This window comes from Pristiophorus japonicus, chromosome 19 (genome assembly GCF_044704955.1).
Source record: "Pristiophorus japonicus isolate sPriJap1 chromosome 19, sPriJap1.hap1, whole genome shotgun sequence".
In the NCBI taxonomy this organism is placed as follows: Eukaryota; Metazoa; Chordata; class Chondrichthyes; family Pristiophoridae; genus Pristiophorus; species Pristiophorus japonicus.
The window spans coordinates 22125915-22153825 of NC_091995.1; the positions used below are offsets into that span (position 1 = coordinate 22125915).

General features: G+C 51.8%; 1 protein-coding gene across 1 annotated transcript; it reads right to left on the reverse strand.

Moving 5' to 3' along the window:
• Nucleotides 1-349: 349 nt before the first annotated feature.
• On the reverse strand, nt 350-27343 carry LOC139230138 (phostensin-like). Its single transcript, XM_070861981.1, has 3 exons — nt 23966-27343; nt 5076-5292; nt 350-997 (listed from the first exon to the last, which is right to left on the reverse strand). Exons 1-3 carry the CDS (start codon nt 26063-26065, stop codon nt 981-983), a joined length of 2334 nt encoding a protein of 777 aa, XP_070718082.1. The 5' UTR covers nt 26066-27343; the 3' UTR covers nt 350-980.
• Between the last annotated feature and the right edge of the window lie 568 nt (nt 27344-27911).

Here is a 27911-nt window from a genome sequence, read left to right on the forward strand (position 1 = left end):
AGATGTTTTTTTTAAAAAAAACAAGCAGGTTGGAGGAGTGGTCCAGTCAGGCAAGAACGCAGAAACCCAACAACACTCCCTCCCCCTCATGGGGCAGTCCAGCGTCCACACACCTTCCCCCGCCCCAACCCCATCATAGTCTGTCCCCAGGTCCCTCCCTTCCCCGCCCCCCCACTCCTGTCAGGTCCATTTCCAAGGTCCGAGTCCCACATCACAATCTTAGCCCTGGGTTTGGTGCTACCATCAGAAACTGTCCACGGGGCCTGCCCCTGTCTGGGTCAGTGCCTGGAGTCTGGCCACCGGCAGAATCTATTCGCCACCCCACCACCCCCCTCCCTCCCCCGCCAAGGATCTGGAACATATTTATGCGCCCTGAACAAAATAACCCGTCACGTCACAATCATCATCATCCTGGGAAGTTCCCATCACGTCGCAGTGGGGGCCTCCACTTACACACAGGGTACAAGGGGAATAAATATTATTGCAATACCGACCCCTTACCGTCACACTAAGCACACAAACATAGACATTACTATGGCAACCGGCCTCCTTGAGAGGCCTGCGTCCTTGAAGAAATTCAAATAATCCAGCATATAAAGCTATAAAAAGGTAGGGAATGTGAGGAATCCCTTATAGAGCATTTTTTTTTTTAAAAACACGTGAAAACTCCCAACTGGAGCCGAGTATAAACACCCGAGGCCTGTCCAATCCTGACAACGGGATTCGAGGTTCACTCGGTCTACGAGAGTTCTGTTCAGTTCTGAGACACATCCAGAGGAAATGGGCCACTGGTGATCCAGCGGTGAGTTCAAAGAGTCATCTGTGGGCAGTTCCGCTGAGTGAAATGAAGGAACACGTGGGAATCCGGTCTGTTTGATTGTTTCTTGTCACGTGGTCCTTGGCAGTTTACAAGAGCAAAGCAGAGTTTGGCGGCAGTTCCAAAGTCAAAGGTCGAGTTATCGCGCTCGAAGGTTCAGTCATCACCTGCAGCTTTCGTCTAGAGAGAAAGGAGAATGAGAAACACGACTGTTACTGAGAGGCCGGAATGCCCAGTCAGGGAGCGGTCTTCAGTGAGGATGGAACAAGGCTGACAGTTCGGCCCAGGGTGCCCAGAGCAGGTACAGCACGGGTTAGATACAGAGTAAAGCTCCCTCTACACTGTCCCATCAAACACTCCCAGGGCAGGTACAGCACGGGTTAGATACAGAGTAAAGCTCCCTCTACACTGTCCCATCAAACACTCCCAGGGCAGGTACAGCACGGGTTAGATACAGAGTAAAGCTCCCTCTACACTGTCCCATCAAACACTCCCAGGGCAGGTACAGCACGGGTTAGATAGAGAGTAAAGCTCTCTCTACACTGTCCCATCAAACACTCCCAGGGCAGGGTACAGCACGGGTTAGATACAGAGTAAAGCTCCCTCTACACTGTCCCATCAAACACTCCCAGGGCAGGTACAGCACGGGTTAGATAGAGAGTAAAGCTCTCTCTACACTGTCCCATCAAATACTTCCAGGGCAGGTACAGCACGGGTTAGATACAGAGTAAAGCTCCCTCTACACTGTCCCATCAAACACTCCCAGGGCAGGTACAGCACGGGTTAGATACAGAGTAAAGCTCCCTCTACACTGTCCCATCAAACACTCCCAGGGCAGGTACAGCACGGGTTAGATAGAGAGTAAAGCTCTCTCTACACTGTCCCATCAAACACTCCCAGGGCAGGTACAGCACGGGTTAGATACAGAGCAAAGCTCCCTCTACACTGTCCCATCAAACACTCCCAGGGCAGGTACAGCACGGGTTAGATACAGAGTAAAGCTCCCTCTACACTGTCCCATCAAACACTCCCAGGGCAGGTACAGCACGGGTTAGATACAGAGTAAAGCTCCCTCTACACTGTCCCATCAAACACTCCCAGGGCAGGTACAGCACGGGTTAGATAGAGAGTAAAGCTCCCTCTACACTGTCCCATCAAACACTCCCAGGGCAGGTACAGCACGGGTTAGATACAGAGTAAAGCTCCCTCTACACTGTCCCATCAAACACTCCCAGGGCAGGCACAGCATGGGGTTAGATACAGAGTAAAGCTCCCTCTACACTGTCCCATCAAACACTCCCAGGGCAGGTACAGCACAGGTTAGATACAGAGTAAAGCTCCCTCTACACTGTCCCATCAAACACTCCCAGGGCAGGTACAGCACGGGTTAGATACAGAGTAAAGCTCCATCTGCTCTCTTTTCCAGCCATGTACTTGGCCTCACTGGCAGTAGGTGGCCTTTCGCACAGCTGCACATGCCTTAAAACCTATCACAACTCAAATTTTTTTCCAGCTCTGATGAAAGACCTGAAACGTAAAGTCCAGTTCTGTCTCCAGAAACGCTGTCTGACCTGCTGAATATTTCCAGAAATGTTCTGTTTTTACTGCACATGCCTATGGGGCTATGAGGAAAGATTGGCTCGGCTGGGTCTGTTTTCTTTGGAACAGAGGAGACTGAGGGAAGACCTGATTGAGGTGTATAAAATTGTGAGGGGCCTGGATAGAGTGGATAGGAAGGACCGGTTTCCCTTGGCAGAGGGGTCAACAACCAGGGGGCATAGATTTAAAGTAATTGGGGGGAAGTTAGGAGATATGAGGGGAAATTTCTTCACCCAGAGAGTGGTGGGGGTCTGGAACTCACTGCCTGAAAGGGTGGTAGAGGCAGAAACCCTCACCACATTTAAAAAATACTTGGATGTACATCTGAAGTGCTGTAACCTACAGGGCTACGGACCGAGAGCTGGAAAGCAGGATTAGGCTGGATAGCTCTTGATCAACCAGTGTGAACACGATGGGCCGAAATGGCCTCCTTCCATGCTATAAATTTCTATGCCTAACCTTGCAAGCATATTACCTTCTCTGTGGCATTCCACCACTAATCTTATAAGCTGCATATTATCTTATAATCTAATTGTAATGTGTTCCCCGGTTGTTTTCTACAATTTAAAAAAATATATATAACAACCTTTACACCCAGGATGAGACTTCAAAACAAACGCAACCAAAACTTTTCAGGGGAAAAAAAAATAAAGAACTGGAGTGTCTCCGCACCGATTTGCAAAATCATGCTGCTCGGGATTGTGCAAAGTTTTGCGACTACTGTAGTTCCCATCCTGGGAACTTTTCCCGTGGGAGATCCTCCCTTTCAGTCAGGAAAAGAAAAGGAATCAGGCGTGCCGGCAGGATTCAAAATAGACGGCCAATCCACCACTGCCTCCCGGTTAAAACTGAACTGAATTCTCAACATAATAGCAGGGCTCGGGACTTTCCAGCTGGAAACCCCATGATCCCACCCCCCTCCCATCACATTGTAAATCGGGTGGCCAATCTAAATTGAAATACCTGTCAGCTTTGGTAGAAGGACATAAGATCATAAGAAATGGGAGTACGAGTCGACCATTCGGCCCCTCGAGCCTGCTCCACCATTCAATGAGATCATGGCTGATCTTTTACCTCAACTCCACTTTCCTGCACTGTCCCCATATCCCTTGATATCCAAAAATCTATCCATCCCTGTCTTGAATATACTGAAAGACTGAGCCTCCACAGCCCTCTGGGGTAGAGAATTCCAAAGATTCACCGCCCTCTGAGTGAAGAGTTTTCTGCTCAGCTCACCCCTAAATGGCCGGCCCCTTATTCTGAGATGGTGACCCTTGGTCAGAACTGGAGAGTGTTCGAAAATAACACATTTTTTAAACAAGCACTGAAAGGGGGAGGGGAAGAAAGAACAAAAGGGAAGGGCTGTGATAGGGTGGAAGGCAGGAGAGATTAGAGAGACAAAAGTGATAATGGACCCAATTCAAATGGTAATGGCAGAAGTTAGAAAAAGACGAATCGAGATAGGGTGTGAATGGCGGGATAATGACTGAGTACCATTCGAGACAAGGAGAAAAAAAGAAACAGACTCTGAGAAGCGGGGGTGGGGGGGGGGGAAGGGGGGTGCGGCAGGGGGGAGGGAGAGTGGGGGAGGAGGGGGAAGGGAGCCAAAGATTGGCAGCAATTACGCTCTAAAATTTTTGAACTCGATGTTTCCTTTCTCCCTCATTTGTTTATCCAGCTTTCCCTTAAAGCCTTTATGCTATTCGCCTCAACTACTCCGTGGTAGCAATTGCACATTCTCATCACTCTGGGTAGAGAAGTTTCTCTTGGATTTATTAGTGATTGTCTTACATTGATGGACTCTAGTTTTGGACCCCCCTCCACACCACAAGTGGAAACGTTTTCTCGATAACTACCCTATCAAACTCTTCCATAATCTGAAAACCTTCATCAGGCCTTCTTTTCCAGAGTGAAGGGCTTCAGCCTGTTTAATCTTTGCAGATAGGTACAGCCTCTCAGTTCTCATCCTATCTAGCACCTTTAAAGTAGTAAAATGTCCCAAGGCTTCACGGGGGTGTACACCGGACAAAAATTGATCCAGAAAGTGCCGATGAGCTCAGGCACGTAAAATCCCTGGCGACACAGTGAGGCGCGGGTGGGTTCTGGGCTGTGGAATGACGTGGGGCCGACCCCCCCCCACTCACAGCTGGATTGGAACGGCCCAAATTCAGAACCGGTGGCTCCCTTGCAACAGAACACAAGAAATCTGAGCAGGCGTTGGCCACTCGGCCCCTCGAGCCTGCTCCGCCATTCAATGAGATCATGGCTGACCTTCCAACTCAACTCCACTTCCCTGCACTATCCCCATATCCCTCGATTCCCTTCGTTTCCAGAAATCTATCTCAGTCTTGAATATGCTCAATGACTGAGCCTCTGGGGCAGAGAATTCCAAAGATTCACCACCCTCTGAGTGAAGCAATTTCTCCTCTTCTCAGTCTTAAATGGCCGACCCCTTATCCGGAGACTGACTCCTGGTTCTAGACTCCCCAGCCAGGGGACAAAATACCCTCCCAGGTTCTACCCTGTCAAACCTCTGAAGAATTTTAGATGTTACATTCAGTGAAAGGAGACCTTGATCATCCCTACACCGCACCCCCCCCGCCAACCCAATGCACCCCGCCATGGCTGGGTTCATTTTCTCCTGCGTGAAAAGACCTACCTACGAGAAGCGGTTTCCTGCGGATGGCCTTGCCAACAAGGGGTGATCCGGGCACACCGAGGCGAGGGACCAGGACCTCCTCCTCCTCTTCCTCCTCATCGAGCTCTCGGGCCGGGAGCGGCTCCTCCTCCACCGTGCCGAACTCCGCCAACAGCGCCAGCTCCGACGGGTACTCGAACGTAGACTCCAGCTCACAGTCATTAAAGGAGATGTTCACCTGAAAGTCGGGAAAGGGACGCAGCCGGGTCAGGAGGCAGTCGTCAGCCCAGCCCAGCACCGACCGGCCCTGGCCCCAGACCCTCCCCAGACCGTCCCCAGACCAGACCCTCCCCGACCCCAGACCATCCCTGGACCGGACCCTACCCGACCCCGGACCCTCCCCGACCCCAGACCCTCCCCGACCCCAGACCGTCCCCAGACCAGACCCTCCCCGACCCCAGACCGTCCCTGGACCGGACCCTCCCGACCCCAGACCCTCCCCGACCCCAGACCAGACCCTCCCCGACCCCAGACTGGACCCTCCCCAATCCCGGACTGGACCCTCCCCGACCCCAGACCATCCCCAGACTGGACCGTCCCCAGACCGGAGCCTCCCCGGCCCCAGACCATCCCCAGACCAGAGCCTCCCCGGCCCCAGACTGGACCCTCCCCGACCCCGGACTGGACCCTCCCCGACCCCAGACCATCCCCAGACTGGACCGTCCCCAGACCGGAGCCTCCCCGGCCCCAGACTGGACCCTCCCCGGCCCCAGACTGGACCCTCCCCGACCCCGGACTGGACCCTCCCCGACCCCGGACTGGACCCTCCCCAACCCCAGACCGTCCCCAGACCGGAGCCTCCCCGGCCCCAGACCGGAGCCTCCCCGGCCCCAGACCGGAGCCAGACTGGACCATCCCCAGACAGGAGCCTCCCCGACCCCAGACCGGACCCTCCCCGGCCCCAGACCGGACCCTCCCCGGCCCCAGAGAGGAGCCTCCCCGGCCCAGACCATCCCCAGACTAGACCGTCCCCAGACCGGAGCCTCCCCAGCCCCAGACCGGACCCTCCCCGGCCCCAGAGAGGAGCCTCCCCGGCCCAGACCATCCCCAGACTGGACCATCCCCAGACAGGAGCCTCTCCGGTTCCAGACCGAACCCTCCCCGGCCCCGGACAGGACCCTCCCCGGCCCTGGACAGGAGTCTCCCCAGCCCCATTCCGGACCCGACCCTCCCCAGCCCCAGACAGGACCCTCCCCGGCCCCAGACAGGACCCGGCCTCTCTCAGCTAGCAACAATACCCAACCAAGCATGGAAGGGAAAACTGAGCTCGGCATGTAACGGGCAGCTCATTGGATTGGCCAAATTTGAGGGGACCCCGAGGGTATTTGCAGAGATCGGTGCAGATTCCCAAGTTGCTAAGGGGATATAAAACCGGTGTTTGTGGAGCGGCCGCTCGTTGCAACCACCGGCCATATTTATTTACATCGATTTCCATCTGGTGGTTTCTGCAACGGGCGACGGATCCATAACACCAGTCACTTACACACGGGCCCATCGGAGATCTACCCCAGAGTCTCGGACTGGGGCGGGGGCGCGGTGAATTATTGGTGGTTATGGGACTGTCGCCGGTGGAGGTGCAACTAGGGTTGGGCATGATATGCATTCAGAGAAAAAAATAAACTTTGAACGGATATATTCAGGCTCTGAACTGTGGGTTTCAATAAGCCACTGAGTCGAGCTCCCTGTGGCACTTAAAGCAATGACTGTACGGTTGCTTGATTTCCCTATCAGGAAAACCTGTCTGAAACTCGTTCAACAGGTATACGACCAGGAAAAGAGCATGTATTATTGAGAAACCATTTTTGCATAGAAATTACAGCACAGAAACAGGTCAACAGGTCCAGGTCGGTGTTTGTTCCCCAAACGACCCTCCTCCCACCCCTCTTCATCTCACCCTATCTGCATAACCTCTCTCCCTCATGTGTTTATCCAGCTTCCCCTTAAATGTATCTATACTCTTTGCCTCAACCACTCCCTGTGGTAGCGAGTTCCACATTCTCACCACTCTCTGGGTAAAAAAGTTTCTCCTGAATTCCCCATTTGATTTATGAGTGACTGTCCTATATTTGTGACCCCTAGTTCTGGTCTTCCCCCACACAAGTGGAAACATCTTCTCTATGTCTACCATGTCGAACCCTTTTCATAATTTTGAAGACCTCTAGCAGGTCAACGCTCAGAATTCTTCTTTCTAGAGAAAAGTGCCCCAGCCTGTTCAGTGTCTCCTGTTTATAAACACTCTGCTATCATTCTAGTAAATCTTTTTTGCACTTTCTCCAGCACCTCTATATACTTTTTGTACTATAGTGACCAGAACTGTGCACAGTACTCCATTAAAGGCCTAGCCCCATAGTGTGGGACACCAGCAAGATTAAAAATTGGGGCAAGAGGGGGTGCGGGGGCGGGGCACGAAAGATTAAGTAGATTAAACAAAAGTGTTCAAAATTAAAAGTGTCTTTTTTTTTCAGCCTCACAATCCCACATGATGTCTGCACTCCTCAAATTCTGGTGTCTTGAACATCCCTGATTATAAATCGCTCAACCATCGCTGGCCGTGCCTTCAGTTGCCTGGGCCCCAAGCTCTGGAACTCACTCCCTAAATATCTCTGCCTCTCTTTCCTCTTTTAAGATGCTCATTAAAACCTACCTCTTTGTTGTGAAGCGCTCTGGGATGGTTTACTACGTTAAAGGCTCTATATAAATAAAAGTTATTATTATAAAATGAAGCATGGTTTCGATAGAGTAAATGGGGAGACACTGTTTCCACCAGCAGGATGGTCAGTAACCAGAGGACACAGGTTTAAGGTAATTGGCAAAAAATTCATGGAGGAAATGAGGAGAATTTATTTGATGTAACGTGCTGTTACGAATTGGAATGCCCTGCCTGAAAGGGAGACGGAAGAAGATTCAATAATAAGTTTAAAAGGGTGAACTGACATTCTCGTGAGGCCAACGCCAAGCGGCACAAATCGTCCAGCAACTTGTGGCGATTCGCAATTCTTCCTTGCCACTAGTTGATGATTTTCACGTTAATAATGGCGAGTGCCATTAAACGCGACGCTATTCCTCAGGCAGCCTCCAGTGCACCAGCGCAGCCTTCGACCACCTGAGGAAGAGAATGTTTGAAGACTAGGACCTCAAATCTGGCACCAAGCTTATGGTCTGCAGGGCTATAGTGATACCCGCCCTCCTGTATGGCTCAGAGGCGGGGACCGTATACAGTAGACACCTCAAATCACTAGAGAAGTACCGTCAACGATGCCTCTGCAAGATCTTGCAAATCTCCTGGGAGGACAGATGCACCAACTTCTCAATCAGGCCAACATCCCCAGCATTGAAGCACTGACCACACTCGACCAGCTCCGTTGGGCGGGCCACATTGTTCGCATGCCCAACACAAGATTTCAAAGCAAGCGCTCTACTCGGAACTCCTACACGGCAGCGAGCCCCAAGTGGGCGGAGGAAACGTTTCAAGGATACCCTCAAAACTTCCTTGATAAGATGCAACATCCGCATCGACACCTGGCCAAAGACCATCCTAAGCGGAGGAAGAGCATCCGGGAGGGCGCTGAGCACCTCGAGTCCCATCACCGAGAGCATGCAGAAAGCAAGCGCAGGCCGCAGAAGGAGCGTGCGGCAAACCAAGACTCCCCACCCACCCTTTCCTTCAACCATTGTCTGTCCCATCTGTGACAGAGACTGCAATTCCCGTATTGGACGGTTCAGTCACCTGAGAACTCACTTTTGGAGTGGAAGCAAGTCTTCCTCGATTTTGAGGGACTGTCTATGACGACGATGATATTATTTTGGCAGCAAGATTTGGACCATTGTCTCAGCAACAATTCTACTACTTCCATTTATACAGCGCTGTTAACATACTAAAATGTCCCAAGGCGCTTCACCGGAGCGATTATCACACAAAGCTTGACACCGATCCACATAGCGAGATATCAGGTCAGGTAATCAAAAGCTTGGTCAAAGTGTAGGTTTCAAGGAGCGTCTTTAAGGAGGAGAGAGAGCGCGGTGAAGAGGTTTAGGGAGGAAATTCCAGAGTTTGAGGCCAGGGCAGTTGAAGCCACAGCTGCCAATGGTGGAGAGATTAAAATCAGGACGCACAAGAGGCCAGAATTGTGGGACCGCAGAAATCGCAAGGGGTTGTAGGGCTGGAGGTTTGCCTGTCAGCTGTGGCTCAGTGGATAGCATCACACTTGCCTCAGAATCAGAAGGTTGTGGGTTCAAGTCCCACTCCAGAAACTTGAGCACAAAAAATCTAGGCTGACACTCCAGTGCAGTGCTGAGGGAGCGCTGCACAGTCGGAGGTGCCGTCTTTCAGATGAGGCGTTAAACCGAGGCCCCGTCTGCTCTCTCAGGTGGACGTAAAATATACCATGGCACTATTTCGAAGAAGAGCAGGGGATCCTCCCCAGTGTCCTGGGGCCAATATTTATCCCCTAATCAGCATCACAAATACAGATTATCTGGTCATTATCACATTGCTGTTTGTGGGAGCTTGCTGTGCGCAAGTTGGCTGCTGCGTTTCCCACAAAAAAGTGACTGCACTTCAAAAGTACTTCTTCATTGGCTGGAAAGCACTTTGAGACGTCTGGTGGTCATGAAAGGCACAATATAAATGCAAGTCTTTCTTTTACAGAGATATGGAGAGGGTGGGGGCGGGGGGGGGGTGCGGGAAGAGATGGTGAGGCCGTAGAGAGGATTTGAAAAACAGCTTCTGGAGTTGACACCATTGCCATTGCAACACTCCCCTCAATACTGCACCAGAGTGTCAGGCTAGATTGGGAGGTCCTAGATGTGGGTAATTCAAGAAGTAGTGGCAAACTGGACATTTAAAAAGTCTGTAAGGTTGTTCAGAGGACAGCTCGACTGAAGGAGGTGAGCTGTTCTACAGCTCTTGGAATGAAGGAGTTAGCGTAGGAGCCTGGGGTGCCCAGTCTTGGTTCTCAACACTGCAAGAACAGCACGATGAGTGTGTCAAACAGGCAAGATTCTTGCTCACAAGCCAGGGCAAAAAAGAAAATGTTGCATTCCGATCTCCCAGCTCATTACCAAATCCACCAATACCAACTATCAGTGTTTCATCCCGTGCGTCATCTCGTCAGCATTTCACAATCATTCTTTTTTTTTTGTTGTTCCCTCACATTTGCAATGAATCATAGAATGGGACGGTAACGAAGGAGGCCATTCGACCCATCATGCCTGTGCCAGCTCTTTGAAAAAGCTATCTGATCCATCCCACTCCCCGCCCCATCTCTTTCCCCATTGGCCCTGCAAATTTTTTTTTGTTGCCTTTTCAAGTATTTATAGGATTCCCTTTTGAAAGTTACTATAGAATCTGCTCCCATCGCCCTTTCAGGCAGCGCATTCCAGATCACTACAACCCGCTGCGTAAAACATAATTCTCCTCATCTCCCCCCTCGGGTTCTTTTACCAATTGTCTTCTATCTGTGTCCTCTGGTTACTGACCCTTCTGCCACTGGAAACCGCTCCTCCCTATCTACTCCATCACAACCGTTCGGAATTTTGAACCCCTCAAGGCCTATGTTCGGGGTTGTTTATTGAGCAGTCAGCTTTTTGGGGTTGAATCAGAACTTTTTTTTTTTAAAAAGGGAGCACTGGAAGATTTTCCAATTTTTGTTTTTAGGTCGGAATAACTGCAAATCTTTCCCCTGCGGGACTGGGACCAACTCGCAAGCAAAATAAACCGCCTGCTGTTTCCAAAGGATTTCCCCTTCCCGCAGTCACTTCCCGTATCCAGCTGTGGGACGCGGGCAGTGCTATTAGTCATGCGGATTGCAGTGGAGAATAATTGGTGGCGGGTTAAATCCTCAACTTGCCTGCACTTGAACAGTGAGATGCGCCCAGTATCTGTCCAAACTTGGGTTGTGTCTGGAGACGGGGGGGGGGTTGGGGGGAGGATAGAGAAGGTCACTTGCAACTGGGGTGAGGCACTGAGGGCTACAGGTCTGCCAATGGTGGGAGGACCAATTACAGGACATGAATTCAGAGCCTCACACAAGCTAGAAAGAATGACTTGCATTTATATAGCACCTTTCACGACCACTGGACGTCTCAAAGCGCTTTACAGCCACTGAAGTACTTTTTGAAATGTGGTCACTGTTGTAATGTGGGAAAACGCGGCAGCCAATTTGCGCACAGCAAGCTCCCACAAACAGCAATGAGATAATGACCAAATCATCTGTTTTTTGTGTGATGTTGATTGAGGGATAAATATTGGCCCAGGACTCCGGGGATAACTCCCCTGCTCTTCTTCGAAATAGTGCCATGGGATCTTTTACATCCACCTGAGAGAGCAGATGTTTAATGTCTCATTCGAAAGATGGTACCTCCAACAGTGCCATGCTCCCTCAGCACTGCATTGGAGTGTAGGCCTAGATTTTTTTTTCTGCTCAAGTCTCTGGAGTGGGACTTGAACCCTCAACCTTCTGACCCAGAGGCGAGTGATCTACCCACTGAGCCACAGCTGACACCAAGAAGCACGTTGAGCAACTTTAAGACACACTTGACTAAGCTGCGGCTCGGGACACTAGCACTCTCCCTGCGAGTCGGAAGGTTGCTGGTTAAAGTCCCACTCGAACTCCTGTGACTTGAGCATCTAATCAAAACTGACAGTACTTAGGGAGAGCATTGCCCTATCGGAGGTGCTGCCTTTCGGATGAAATGTTAAACCAGGACAGCGTCTCTGCCCTCTCAGGTGGACGTAAAAGATCCCATTTCGAAGAAGAGCAGCGGAGTTCTGGTCAATGTTTATCCCTCGACCAACAACACTAAAACCGAGGGTCTGGTTGATGCTGTTTGTGGGAACTTGCTGCATGCAAATTAGCTGCAGCATTTTATCAACTTCAGATGTACCTCATTGGGACATCCTGAAGTTGTGAAAGGTGCCATATAAATGCAAAATCGCTCCTTAAGTTTGTTCTATTTTGTCCTACAAAATGATGCTTATATCATCACAAACACTCTTTGGAATAAATTGCCTGTAAACCACACAGCACATTGCGGGGGCTGGGAGAGGGGGTGATTGAACATGTGAACTCTCAGCACACTCTCCAAGAGGACCGATAGTCTAAATGTAAACACTCATCAGCACTCTAGTTATTTGGGCCAAAAGGAACGTAGAAACAGGAGGAGGCCAATCAGTCCCTTGAGCCTATAGGAACAGAGGAGGCCATTCAGCCCCTCAAGCCTATAGGAACATGAGGAGGCCATTCAGCCCCTTGAGCATATAGGAACAGGAGGAGGCCATTCAGCCCCTCGAGCCTATAGGAACAGGAGGCCATTCAGCCCCTCAAGCCTATAGGAACATGAGGAGGCCATTCAGCCCCTTCAGCATATAGGAACAGGAGGAGGCCATTCAGCCCCTCGAGCCTATAGGAACAGGAGGCCAATCAGCCCCGAGCATATCGGAACAGAGGAGGCCATTCAGCCCTTCGAGCCTATAGGAACAGGAGGCCATTCAGCCCCTCGAGTCTATAGGAACAGAGGAAGCCATTCAGCCCCTCGAGCCTATAGGAACAGGAGGCCAATCAGTCCCTTGAGCCTATAGGAACAGAGGAGGCCATTCAGCCCCTTGAGCCTATAGGAACAGGAGGCCACTCAGCCCTCGAGCCTTTAGGAACAGGAGGCCAATCAGCCCCGAGCATATCGGAACAGAGGAGGCCATTCAGCCCCTCGAGCCTATAGGAACAGGAGGCCAATCAGTCCCTTGAGCCTATAGGAACAGAGGAGGCCATTCAGCCCCTTGAGCATATAGGAACAGGAGGAGGCCATTCAGCCCTTCGAGCCTATAGGAACAGGAGGCCAATCAGCCCCGAGCATATCGGAACAGAGGAGGCCATTCAGCCCCTTGAGCCTATAGGAACAGGAGGCCACTCAGCCCTCGAGCCTTTAGGAACAGGAGGCCAATCAGCCCCAAGCATATCGGAACAGAGGAGGCCATTCAGCCCCTCGAGCCTATAGGAACAGGAGGCCAATCAGTCCCTTGAGCCTATAGGAACAGAGGAGGCCATTCAGCCCCTTGAGTATATAGGAACAGGAGGAGGCCATTCAGCCCCTCGAGCCTATAGGAACAGGAGGCCAATCAGCCCCGAGCATATCGGAACAGAGGAGGCCATTCAGCCCCTCGAGCCTATAGGAACAGGAGGCCATTCAGCCCCTCGAGTCTATAGGAACAGGAGGAGGCCATTCAGCCACTCGAGCCTATAGGAACAAAGGAGGCCATTCAGTCCCTTTAGCCTATAGGAACAGAGGAGGCCATTCAGCCCCTTGAGCCTATAGGAACAGGAGGCCACTCAGCCCTCGAGCCTTTAAGAACAGGAGGCCATTCAGCCCCTCGAGCCTATAGGAACAGGAGGAGGCCATTCAGCCACTCGAGCCTGCTCTGTCATTCAATTAGATCATGGCTGATCTGTATCTCAACTCCATTTACCCGCCTTAGCTCCATATCTCTTGATACCCTTACCTAATAGAAATCTACCCATCTCAGCCTTGAAAACTCCAATTAACCCTTAATCGGGGAGTCCCGAGGTCAGGCAAGACGCAATATAAATGCAAGTCTTTCAGCATCCACAGCCTATTGGGAGAAAGAATTTTAGATATCCACCACTCTGTGTAAATAAGTCCTTCCTGATTTTGCACTTGAATGGCCCTTTTACGATTATATCGCCCTCTTTCTTGATTGCCCCTACCAGAGGAAATAGTTTTCCTGTATCTACCCTATCGAATGCTTATAACATTTTAAACCTCGATCAGATCACCCCTCAATCTTATGCACTTGGGGGAATACAAACCAAGTTTAAGCAACCTGCCCTCGTAATTTAATCCCCTATGTTCCGGTATTATTCTGGTGAACCAACATACTGTCGCTGGAACTCTTCTCCCTGCTTCCGTCACCTCCAGACACAATTGCTCCAAAGCTGGCCTTCCTTTGCCCACCCTCAACATGCAACTCAACATGTCCAAAATGCAGCCGCCCATATAGAACATGAGAACATAAGAAATAGGAGCAGGAGTTGGCCATTTGACCCCTCAAGTCTGTTCCGCCATTCAATAAGATCATGGCTGATCTGATCTTGGCCTCAACTCCACTTCCCTGCCCGCTCCCCATAACCCGTTATTCCCTTATCGCTCAAAAATCTGTCTATTTCCAGCTTAAATATATTCAATGACCCAGCCTCCACAGCTCTCTGGGGCAGAGAATTCCACAGATTCACAACCCTCAGAGAAGAAATTCCTCCTCATCTCCGTTTTAAATGGGCGACCCCTTATTCTGAAACTTTGCCCCCTAGTTCTAGATTCCCTCACGAGGGGAAACATCCTCTCTGCATCTACCCTGTCGAGCCTCCTCAGAATCTTATAGGTTTCAGTAAGATCATCTGTCACTCTTCTAAACTCCAATGAGTACAGGCCTAACCTGCTCAACCTTTCTTCATACGACAACCCTTTCATCTCAGGAATCAATCTTGTGAACCTTCTCTGAACTGCCTCCAATGCAAGTATATCTTTCCTTAAATAAACGAGAACAAAACTGTACGCAGTACTCCAGGTGTGGTCTCACCAACACCCTGTACAGCTGTACGTTTCAAGGGCACCCTCAAAGTCTCCTTGATAATGTGCAACATTCCCACTGGCACCTGGGAACCCCTGGCTCAATGCTGCCCTAAGTGGAGTTAGAGCATCCGGGAGGGCGCTGAGCACCTCGAGTCTCGTCGCCGAGAGCATGCAGAAACCAAGCGCAAGCAGCGGAAGGAGCGTGCGGCAAACCAGACTCCCCACCCACCCTTTCCTTCAACCACTGTCCATCCCACCTATGACAGAGACTGTAATTCCCGCATTGGACTGTATAGCCACCTGAGAACTCACTTTTAGAGTGGAAGCAAGTCTTCCTCGATTTTGAGGGACTGACTATGATGATGATGACAATGACACACAATTGTAGAAGGACTTCCCTACTTTTATGCTTCATCCCCATTGCAATAAAAGGCAACATATAGCATGCTGCACAACGCACCCCCCCCCCCCCGCCTCACCCCTTTGCCCAACTCCCTGATTGCACAGTTCCCCAATGCAGTTAATTGAAAATTCTCATCCTTGCCTTGGAATCCATTCAAGGCCTCTCTACATCCCCGGTTGTAAACTCGTACAGTCTGCCAGCTCTTGCCCTCCCGTGATTTGTCCTCTTCCTTTCATCCCACTAAGCTTTCATCAGCCGAGACCCTGCTGTCTGGAACACCGACCTGCTGCCCCCTCACCACTTCACTCTGCTCTGTCAAACATTTGCAAACCCAATTCTTGGCCCCAATCTTCAACCAGCCCTCCAAACTCTCTCCCCTGGCTCTGTGTTTCCATTTCTCTTCATACTCCTCAGCAAAGACACTATATAAATACAAGTTGCTGTAGACTATAATATAAACCCCTATGAGAACACTCCAGTATAGGGTCGTTAGACTCCAGTGTAAACACTCTGCAATAGGGTTTATAGATTGCTGTGTAAACACCTATCACCACACTCCGTAATAGGGTCGATAGACAACAGTGTAAACAACAATTTGTATTTAAATAGCACGTTTAACTTAGTGAAACATCCCAAGGCGCTTCACAGGAGTATTATAAGTTTAAAAAAAAGAATTTGACAACGAACCGATAAGTAGAAATTAGCACAGGTGACCAAAAGCTTGGTCAAAGAGGTAGGTTTTAAGGAGCGTCTTGAAAGAGGAAAGAGAGGCAGAGAGGCGGAGAGGTTTAGGCAGGGAGTTCTAGACAACAGAAGGCATGGCCACCAATGGTTGAGCGATTATAATCAGGGATGCTCAAGAGGGCAGAATTAGATTTGAAAATAAGGATGAGAATTTTGAACTCAAGGCGTTGCTTAACCAGGAGCCGATGTAAGTCAGTGAGTACAGGGGTGATGGGTGAGCGGGACTTGGTGCGAGTTAAGATACGGGCTGCCGAGTTTTGGATCACCTCTGGTTTACGTAGGGTAGAATGTGGGAGGCCAGCCAGGAGTGTGTTGGAATAGTCAAGTCGAGAGGTAACAAAAGGCATGGATGAGGGTTTCAGCAGCAGATGAGCTGAGGCAGGGGGCGGTGACGGGCGATGTTACAGAGGTGGAAATAGACTGCGGAAATAGTTATGCTGCGGATATGTGATCAAAAGCTCATTTCAGGGTCAAATCAGGAACAGTCTGGTACAGCCTCAGACAGGAGTTGGGGAGAGGGAAGAGTCAGTGACTAGGAAATGAAGTTTGTGGCGGGGACTGAAAATAATGGCTTCGGTCTTCCCAATATTCAATTGGAGAAAATTTCTGCTCATCCAGAATTGGATGTCGGAGAAACAGTCTGACAATTTAGAGACTGTGGAGGGGTCAAGAGAAGTGGCAGTGAGGTAGAGCTGGGTGTCAGCAGCGTACACGTGGAAACAGATGCTGTGTTTTAGGATGATGCCACCAAGGGGCAACAGATATGATGGTAAGTACTTTAGGGAATCTAATATGGCCAGAGTAATCTTAAGACTAGTTTCGATCACCTGGATGAGTCGTAGAGGAATTTTCCCAGATTTTCTTTCCCAATTGGCCTGGGTTTTAAATCTGTTTTGTTGCCTCTCCCAGGAGATCACATGGCTCCGGGTGGGATGGAGTGTAAAGTGTTGCAATATATGGGGTATCGCAGTTGGGGGAGCGGACTGGTCATAGGTTTATATGTAACCTTCAGGGCTGCTGACCGAGGGCCATGCGGCTCGGTGTTGGCCGGCGCGGACACGGTGGGCCGAAATGGCCTCCTTCTGCGCTCTAAATTTCTATGTTTCTATGTAGATGAGAACTAGGAGGGGATCAAGGGTAGATCCTTGGGCGACACCAGAGGTAACAATTCAGGGGCAGGAAGAGAAGCTGTTGCAGGTATTTCTCTGGCTATGGTTAGCAAGAGTCCCACCCAGCTGGACGACGGTGGAGAGCATGGGAGAAGGCTAGAATGGTCAACTGTGTCAAAGGCTGCAGACAAGTCAAGGAGGACGAGGAGGGATAGTTTGCCTTCGTCACAATCACAAAGAATGTCATTTGTGACTTTGATGAGAACTGTTTTGGTACTGTGCCATGGGTGAAAACCAGATTGGAGAGATTCAAACATGGAATTGCAGGAAAGATGGGCACAGATTTGAGAGGTGACATCATGTTCAAGGACTTTGGAGAGGAAAGGGAAGTTCGAGATGGGGCGGTAGTTTGCAAGGACGGAGGGGGTCAAGGCTTGGTTTTTTGAGGAGAGGGGTGATGACAGAAGATTTGAGGGAGAGGGGGACAGTACCGATGAGAGAGAACCGTTAACAATATCAGCTAACATGGGAGCCAGAAAAGAAAGTTGGTTGGTCAGCAGTTTGGTGGGAATAGGGTCACGGGAGCAGGAAGTGGGTCTCGTGGACAGAATGAGCTCGGAAAGGTCATGAGGGGAGATCGGAGAGTAACTGGAGAAAGATGTGAGGTCAGGGCTAGGGCAGGAGGGTTCCTTCGAGGAAGTTTGGCCCGGTGGGCCAAGAGAAGGAAGGGAAGAGGCAGAGGGGGCCAAATGGATAGTATCAATCTTAGTGACAAACAAGTCCATGAGCTCCTCACACTTATTGTCAGAGGTGAGGGTGGAGACTGGGGAGAGGGGTTTTAAAAGGTGTTTAGCAGTGAAGAATAGAAGCCGGGGTTTATCTTTACATTCCAGAATGATTCTGGAATAATGAGCGATTTTGGCAGACGCGAGCAGAACCCGATAGTGTGTTATGTGGTCCAGCCAGATCTGGCAGTGAATGGCTAAACAATTTGTCCGCCACATCCGTTCAAGTCTGCGCCTCTTGGACTCAAGGGAGCAACGATCAGGACTGTACCGGGGGAACGGCCAGGGTGAGAGAGAGTCATTGTTTTAACAGGGACTAAGGCATCAAAAGTGGTGGTGAGGGTGTGGTTGAACAGATCGGTAGCTGCAGGAATGTCATGGTGAATGGAGGGCCGAAGGCTGGACAGTTGGGAGTTCATAAGTGCAGTTGTGAGAAAGTTGGGCAGAGTTTTTTTTCCCCACGGGTGGACACAGAAGGAGGTTGGGTTGGGGAGGGGGATGGAAAGAGGATTTGGGTGGAGAGCAATACGAGGAAGTGGTCAGACATGGCCCTATTTGCGATTGACACAATGTGAGTAGCGATGCCACGAAAGATGGCAAGGTCAAGGGGGTGGCTGTGAATATGGGTTGGGGATTTTACATGGAGGACAGGAGGCGAGTGAACTCGGAGGAGAGCGAGCATGATGAATTGAGATGGAGGTTGAAATCACCGAGGATGAGAAGTCGTTCGGTGGAGAGGCAGAGGGAGGAAAGTGATGAAGAAATCTCGGTAATAAAACGTTTATGGTACTTGGGTGGGTGGTAGAGAATGAGAATTTTAAATGAGGAGAGAGGGGTGGAATAAGGCGAGATGCACAAAGGAGGAGAAAATGCCGGAGGAGTCGGGACAGACCAAGGTGTGATTTGGTGATGAGAGCTACACTGCCACCACGGTGGTCTGAGTGGGGTAAGTGGTGGAAGGTATAGCCAGGTGGGGAGGCGTCATTTAAGGGTAAGGTGTCATCACTCCTCAATCAGATTTCCATCAGGGCCATGATGCCGATGCCATCATCCACAGTAAGCTCATGAATGGCAAGGGTTCGCAAGCGAACAGACAGTCTGGAGAGAGATGCGGAGAGGGTCGGTGATGGCTGATCCACTGCCAGCGTCCACAGGGTCAGCGCCGGGTGGGGGGTGGGGTTGTTAGATGGGGAGGAGGTTGGCAAGATTAGCCCCCAGTGGGCACGCTGGGCGGGAAGGTCGGTGAGAGAGTAGGATGGGATAGTTGGGGCTGCTCGTAAAGAGGGAGCGACGATTACTTTGATGGGCCTTTTGTAGGATACTAACAGAGGCACAAAAGGAAGCTGTAGGAGGGAATCAAGCCTCGGACAGTGGCAGGAGAGCAAGAAGGTCTAAGAGTAGTGAAGGGTTGGGGTAGGGACTTGGGAGGGCAGAGTATCCGAGAGAGGAGGCATGACGACAGGAGAGAACAGTCATGGAGGGAGAGAGAGAAAAGTAAAGAGGGAGAAAAGTGGAATGGCTTGGGTCCGGCGCGGCAGCCAAAGTGCGCACGCAAATGGGCAATAGGGTCTGTAGACCCATCAATGTACTCTGCAATCGGGTCTATAGACCTATCAATGTACTCTGCAATCGGGTCTATAGACCTATCAATGTACTCTGCAATCGGGTCTATAGACCTATCAATGTACTCTGCAATCGGGTCTGTAGACCTATCAATGTACTCTGCAATCGGGTCTGTAGACCTATCAATGTACTCTGCAATCGGGTCTGTAGACCTACCACCGCGCTCTGCAATCGGGTCTGTAGACCTATCAATGTACTCTGCAATCGGATCTGTAGACCTATCAATGTACTCTGCAATCTGGTCTGTAGACCTATCAATGTACTCTGCAATCGGGTCTATAGACCTATCACCGCACTCTGCAATCGGGTCTGTAGACCTATCAATGTACTCTGCAATCGGGTCTGTAGACCTATCAATGAACTCTGCAATCGGGTCTATAGACCTATCAATGTACTCTGTAATCGGGTCTGTAGACCTATCAATGTACTCTGCAATCGGGTCTATAGACCTATCAATGTACTCTGCAATCGGGTCTGTAGACCTATCAATGTACTCTGCAATCGGGTCTATAGACCTATCAATGTACTCTGCAATCGGGTCTATAGACCTATCAATGTACTCTGCAATCGGGTCTGTAGACCTATCACCGCACTCCGCAATCGGGTCTGTAGACCTATCAATGTACTCTGCAATCGGGTCTATAGACCTATCAATGTACTCTGCAATCGGGTCTGTAGACCTATCAATGTACTCTGCAATCGGGTCTATAGACCTATCAATGTACTCTGCAATCGGGTCTATAGACCTATCAATGTACTCTGCAATCGGGTCTGTAGACCTATCAATGTACTCTGCAATCGGATCTATAGACCTATCAATGTACTCTGCAATCGGGTCTGTAGACCTATCAATGTACTCTGCAATCGGGTCTATAGACCTATCAATGTACTCTGCAATCGGGTCTGTAGACCTATCACCGCACTCTGCAATCGGGTCTGTAGACCTATCAATGTACTCTGCAATCGGGTCTATAGACCTATCAATGTATTCTGCAATCGGGTCTGTAGACCTATCAATGTACTCTGCAATCGGGTCTATAGACCTATCAATGTACTCTGCAATCGGGTCTGTAGACCTATCAATGTACTCTGCAATCGGGTCTATAGACCTATCAATGTACTCTGCAATCGGGTCTATAGACCTATCAATGTACTCTGCAATCGGGTCTGTAGACCTATCACCGCACTCTGCAATCGGGTCTGTAGACCTATCAATGTACTCTGCAATCGGGTCTATAGACCTATCAATGTACTCTGCAATCGGGTCTGTAGACCTATCAATGTACTCTGCAATCGGGTCTGTAGACCTATCAATGTACTCTGCAATCGGGTCTATAGACCTATCAATGTACTCTGCAATCGGGTCTGTAGACCTATCAATGTACTCTGCAATCGGGTCTGCAATCGGGTTTATAGACCTATCAATGTACTCTGCAATCGGGTCTATAGACCTATCAATGTACTCTGCAATCGGGTCTATAGACCTATCAATGTACTCTGCAATCGGGTCTGTAGACCTATCACCGCACTCTGCAATTGGGTCTGTAGACCTATCAATGTACTCTGCAATCGGGTCTATAGACCTATCAATGTATTCTGCAATCGGGTCTGTAGACCTATCAATGTACTCTGCAATCGGGTCTATAGACCTATCAATGTACTCTGCAATCGGGTCTGTAGACCTATCAATGTACTCTGCAATCGGGTCTATAGACCTATCAATGTACTCTGCAATCGGGTCTGTAGACCTATCAATGTACTCTGCAATCGGGTCTATAGACCTATCAATGTACTCTGCAATCGGGTCTATAGACCTATCAATGTACTCTGCAATCGGGTCTGTAGACCTATCAATGTACTCTGCAATCGGGTCTATAGACCTATCAATGTACTCTGCAATCGGGTCTGTAGACCTATCACCGCACTCTGCAATCGGGTCTGTAGACCTATCAATGTACTCTGCAATCGGGTCTGCAATCGGGTCTATAGACCTATCAATGTACTCTGCAATCGGGTCTATAGACCTATCAATGTACTCTGCAATCGGGTCTATAGACCTATCACCGCACTCTGCAATAGAGTCTGTCGACCTATCAATGTACTCTGCAATCGGGTCTATAGACTACAGCTTAAACCCCTATCACTGCACTCTGCAAGAGGGTCTGTAGATGATAGTGTAAACCCCTATTGCCGCACTCTGCAATCGGGTCTATAGACCTATCACCGCACTCTGCAAGAGGGTCTATAGACTACAGCATAAACCCCTATCACCGCAATCTGCAATCGGGTCTTTAGACCTATCACCGCACTCTGCAAGAGGGTCTATAGACTACAGCATAAACCCCTGTTGCCGCACTCTGCAATAGGGTCTATAAATTGCTGGGAAAACATCCAGCACCAAACTCTCCAATAATGTCTATCGATTGCAGTGTTAAAAATAATCTGCACTCACAAGATTTCGGGAATGGTGGTGTGTTTCGTGTAAATATAGCAGAAAAGTAGAGGGTTCTTACCATCCCTCCCAGTGGACAGTCTTAAATTGGGTTTAATGCACAGCTCGGTTACTGGGACACAAAGAGGCAGTGTCCTAGCATGTGTCTTTAAATGAAGTGGACCGGTCTATAACATGTGGAGCTGAGCCGAGGAATGCTGCAGTGCATAACTCTCCGATTACAACAGACACATTAACAACCCCAGCGGCAGAGAATGGCCAGCTGTTAGCAGGACAGTGAGTGTGGAGTGATTGAGCCACATTCATTCACACACAGAGCGAGGAGGAGAGGAGGAGGAAAGTGGGCAGAGAGAGAGAGAAAGAGAGAGAGAGAGAGCTATACTGGCAGAAGTGAGGAGATAATAAAGGAAAACAGAATTAACTTGTATTGACGTAGCATCCACAACATCCTCAGGGCATCCCAAAACAATTCAGAACCAATTAGTGTAATTCCTTCTGAAGGGCAGTTACTGTTGCCAAATGCAAGAGGCAATTTGCACTTAAAAGGTGCTCAAAGATAGAACAGGAAGTGAATATAGAGCAAATGACTGATAGAAAGAGAGGGGAGAGATGGGCGCACACAGAAGGGAAAGAAAGTGAGGGGGGGGGGTGGGGGGAGGGGAGAGTGATGCACACAAATGCTGAGAAAAGTCACAGAAAGGGAAGGGGAGAAAAAACATGCATAATAGATACCCGGGAGTGAATGAAGGGGTTGTCTTATGAGGAAAGGTTGAGCAGGTTGGGCCTGTACTCATTGGAGTTTAGAAGAATGAGAGGGGATCTTATCGAAACGTATAAGATTCTGAGGGGGCTCGACAGGGTAGATGCTGAGAGGATGTTTCCCCTCATGGGCGAATCTAGAACTAGCGGGCAAAGTTTTAGAATAAGGGGTCGCCCAATTAAGATGAGGAGGAATTTCTTCTCTCACAGAGTCGCGAATCTTTGGAATTCTCTGCCCCAGAGAGCTGTGAAGGCAGAGTCATTGAATATATTCAAGGCTGAGACAGACAGATTCTTAAACTATAGGGGAGTCAAGGGTTACGGAGCATCAGGCAGGAAAGTGGAGTTGAGGCCAAGATCAGATGAGCCATGATGTTATTGAATGGTGGAGCAGGCTCGAGGGGCCGTATGGTTTACTCCTGCTCCTATTTCTTATGTCCTTATGAGTTACAGGCTGGAATCTAAATCGAGGGGTTCAGGTGGTTTATATATAGAATAATGGATACCTGGGAGTGAGTTACAGACTGGAATCTAATCGAGGGGTTCAGGTGGTTTATATATAGAATAATGGATACCTGGGAATGAGTTACAGACTGGAATCTAATCGAGGGGTTCAGGTGGTTTATATATAGAATAATGGATACCAGAGAGAGAGGGAGTGAGGAAGTGAGTTTGAGAGTGAGTGAAACAAACAGCTCTATGTTATTTCTCGTTTAATCCCAAACTCCACACACCCAGCCAGTGAAATGTAGGATACTGCATAAAATTCTCCCACTCATTCTGGGCTGCTACACACAGTATCACTGCACTCGTCATAAATAAAGGCTGGTGGATAATGCACAGTTTGTGAAAAAACTGCACAGGATTCAGAGGAAATGAATGTAGAATTCTACAATCACAGATAGAATGATAAAATAATTAATGCAGAGCATCAGGTACCTGAGAGTGAGTTACAGGCTGGAATCTAATCGAGGGGTTCAGCTGGTTTATATATAGAATAATGGATACCTGGGAGTGAGTTACAAGACTGGAATCTAATCGAGGGATTCAGGTGGTTCAAATACACAATGACGGATGCTTGAGAAGGGATTGAAGTTTAGGCTGTGATGCTGGTTGTTTATAAACTTGTTTCTGTTCTGTGGACAGGTTTTGTTCCACCTTTGGTGATCTATCGGCAGGCAGGTTGTGAGTACGCTTGCACTCTCGAGGAACCAGGGCGTAGGCCCTGGGCCGAGGTTCTGCGTGTTTGCTCTCGAGTGATGGTGCGGCAGTGTTCAGCAAGGTCACCCTTGGCGGTGCCACCTCGAGCCGGTGGGCTTTCCCTTCCTGGACCCCGTCACGCCGTGGCTCTGCCTGCCCCCCTAACCCCCACCCACTCCCTTTGCGTATCTTACCTTTCTCCGCCTCGGGCCCGCCTTGGCCAGGCAGGACCTCTGCAGGTGCACGTAGCCGCCGATGACCCGGATCTCCTCAGCCGTCGGGTACCGCTTCTTCACTGGGGCCCCCGGCACAGCCGTGGGCGGGGTCCCCGCCGGGGGGCCCACACCATTCTCCGCTGTTGCGCCGCTGGCGGGCACCGGCTTTCCGCCCGCCATCTTGCGGGGGTTGATGGTTATCGTCTTGCCCGACTTCCGCTGCGGGGTGCCCACCCGGCCCGCTCGGCCGGTGGGTGTTGGCGGGCTCCCGCTGCCCGCCGGCCGGTCTTCCCTCGGCTGCGCACGGGCCCAAAACCCTTTCTGCCCCGGCCCCTCGCGGCCATCCGCCCCGGGGGCACCCCGCTCCGCCAGGGGTTCGCCGCTGCCGGAGGCCGAGTGGGGCACTGGAGCTGCTGCCCCCTCCGACCGGCTGAAGGGGCCGCCGGCAGCTCGGCTGCTGTAGGCCGTGAGCCGAACTTCCTCTGGGCCGGTTGCCGGGGTTCGAGGCGGGCCCGCCGACGAGGGCAGCTTGACGTGGTACAGCCGGCTCATGCCGGGCTCCTCCTGGGCTTCCTGCCCGACTGCCGCTGGCTCTTGCCCGAGCTGGGAGAGCACAGGACTCTCCGGGCCTAGTTCAGTCTGCCCGTCTCGGGGGCCATTGTCTGCGTCTCTCTGGTTGGGTGCAGCAGGGCAGGAAGCGGCAGCAGCAGAAGCAGCTGCGACAGCAAGACTGTCTGAGGCCCATTCGGCACAGGAAGAGGAAGCCATGCTGACAAGCTGCGGTTTCACAAGGCTGCCTGCTGAGTTGCCGGACCGGGAGGAGCCGCCGGCTTCGTCCTCTGGCTCTGACTCGGGAGGGGCCCCCCGCCTGGGCCGGGGAACCACGACGAAAGATTTCTTGGACCGGGCCCGCAGTTCGGCCAGGGCCCGAGCCTGGGCCTCGGTTGCCGGGTGGGGGTCGGGAGCGGAGGGCGGCTTGGCTTCGTGGTCGGGGGAGGGCCCCTGCTGGCTGGGGTCGGGACTGGGCCGCCGCTCGTCCGCATCGCAGTGGCCGGCGCTCGACGCGGGGGCCACGGCTAGCCCCTCCCGCAGTCCCGCCCGCCCAGGCTCGGATGCGGGCGCACCCAGTGGGCGGGTGGCAGCGCCGGCGGCCTCCGCCAGCCCCTCGGCCTCGGGCTGGCGTGCCTCGGGGGCCCGGCAAGGGGACTCGGCCCCCTCGGCGGCCCAGCGGGCCTCGAAGCGGCTGCGGAATGCGGCCACCGTGCGCGCCGGGGGCGGGGAGGGCGAGCGGGGGAGGGGCTGGCGGTGGCGCCGGTGGTGGCGGGCCGGGGAGGCCCGCCCGATGATGTTGTCGGTGCTGTGGGAGCGGGCGGGGCGCGGACGGCCGGCAAAATCCCTCCCCTGGTCGAAGCGCGACAGCAGCCGACTGACCCTGCCCCGCTCCTCCTGCTCCTCCTGCTCCGCATAATCCTCCCGGCCTCTCTCCAAGCTGTTGAGATCCTCCACGCTGCGGCTTAAGGAGGATTTGACGTTAAGCTGGCCTGCAGCTGGGATGGGCCCGGCCTGCTCCGGCCCGAGGCAGGGGGGCGCCTTCCCCCGGCCCTCCAGGCACACGGGGTCGCACTCGACGACGGTGATGTTGTCCGCCCGGATGGTCCTCACCCCCGGCACATGGTCGAGTGGCTCGGCCGCCTGCCGGGGCCAGGGGGGCTGCTCCGGCTCCAGGGTCTCCCTCCTCTGCTTCTCCTGCTGGATGAAGTGGTTCTGGTAAACGGGGCAGATGTTCTCACGCAGCACCGCACCCTGCGCGTCGCCGGGGAGCCGCTCCACCCCGTCGGCGCCGTTGAGCCCGGCGGGCAAAGCGCCCGCTCCGCCGCCGGGCGCCAGCCCCTCGCCCGGGGCCTCGGACAGCGAGGACCCAGAGGAGAGCCGGGCCCGCCGCCTCTCGATGATCTCCCTCTTCCAGGCCGGCATCCTGGCAAGCCGCTCCAGTTCCGCGTTCTCCCTGCGCCGGCCTTCCTCCTCGTCCCTCCGCTTCCGCTCCAGGAGCTGGACCTTCCACTGGGGCAGGGTCGCCATTCCGCAAATTCCCCCTTCCGCGGGGCCACACCTCTCTCTCTCTCTCTCCGATGGCGGACGGAAATGCCAAACAGGGGCCTCAGGATTCAGACAATGTCACCGGCCTTCGGACATGGCCACAGGGGGCAGTCCCAGACAACGGGCTCCAGCCGACCAGTCACAGATGCCCAGGCCCCGCTGCCAATTCTTTGACACTTAGTCCCAAATGCCCAATTCCCAACACTGAGACCCAATCTCAATGCCAGACACACAGACACCCAGAGCCAGACACCCAGTCTCACAGAGCCAGCGCCTGACACCCAGCCCCAGACGCTCAGTCTCACACAGCCAGCACCAGAAGCCCAGACCCTGACACCCAGACCCAGATACCCAGCCACCCAGACGCTCAGTCTCACACAGCCAGCACCAGAAGCCCAGACCGTGACAACATCCAGACCCAGATACCCCGCTCCAGACACCCAGCCCCAGACGCACAGTCTCACACAGCCAGCACCAGAAGCCCAGACCCTGGCATCCAGACCCAGACGCACAGACCCCGACACCAAACCCCAGACGCTCAGTCTCACACAGCCAGCACCAGAAGCCCAGACACCCAGCCCCAGACACCCAGTACTAGAAGCCCAGACCCTGACATCCAGACCCAGATACACAGCTCCAGACGCACAGACCCTGACACCAAACCCCAGACGCTCCGTCTCACACAGCCAGCACCAGAAGCCCAGGCACCCAGTCACACACAGACAGCCCTAGACACCCAGACCCTGCTCCAGACACCCAGCCTTACACACCCAGCCCCAGCCCAGACCCTATCCTCAGCCCCACATTCACAGACCCCATAGTCAGACCCAGATTCTCCTCAGTCCCGGGATGAAATCTCGCTGCTGTCCCAAGCTCACACCCGTGTGTGTCCCGGGCTAAATTGCGGCGGCTTTCCCTGAGCAAGTCCACTCGGTGTGTGTCGCGGGCTGCAATGTCCTTCTGTTGCGAGTTGAGCGCCGGGCTGTGCCGGGGCAGCCTGCCTTGTCTCTCCTGCTCCCTGCGCCCCCCACCCGCCCGCCTCGGAAACAAAAGGAGCGAATCGCTGGGGCGAGTCTGGCCGCTCGGACGCTCCCTGTCCCCGGCTGTAAGGCGATTCCCTCCCCGCCCCCCCGGCGGAGAGCTGGGCTGGGCTTCCCTGCCGCCAAGGTGTGCCTCGGATCGCTCCGGCTCCCGAGCAGCCGCTGCGCTCAGCAAATCTCTGAGATTCAATGACAGACTCGACCCGCCGCCCACAGTAACTGGGAGAGAATAAGAGAGCATCCGGGAGTGGGCAGGAAATAGAGAGAGGGACTGGAGAGACAGAATGGAGAATCTATATATATATTCCAGAGAGAGAGAGAGAGAGAGAATAGGGAAACTGTATAAATCTATAGAGAGACAGAGGGAGAGAAAGAGATAGAGAGAGAGAGAATAGGGAATCTGTATAATATATTACATATATATATAGAGGGAGAGAGAGGGAGAATAGGGAATGTATAATATATTATATATAGAGAGAGAGACAGAGGGTTAGAGAGAGAGACAGAATACAGAATCTATATAAATATAGATGATAGAGAGAGAGAGACTGAATAAAGAATACATATATATATATAGATTAGAGAGAGAGACAGACAATAGAGAGACAGAGAGAGAGAGAGAGACAGAATAAAGAATATATATATATATAAAGATATATAGATTAGAGAGAGAGACAGAATAAAGAGAGAGAGAATAAAGAATATATATGTCGGCACCTCAAAGCACTGGAGAAGTACCACTAATGCTGCCTCTGTAAAATCCTGCAAATCTATTGACAGGATAGGTG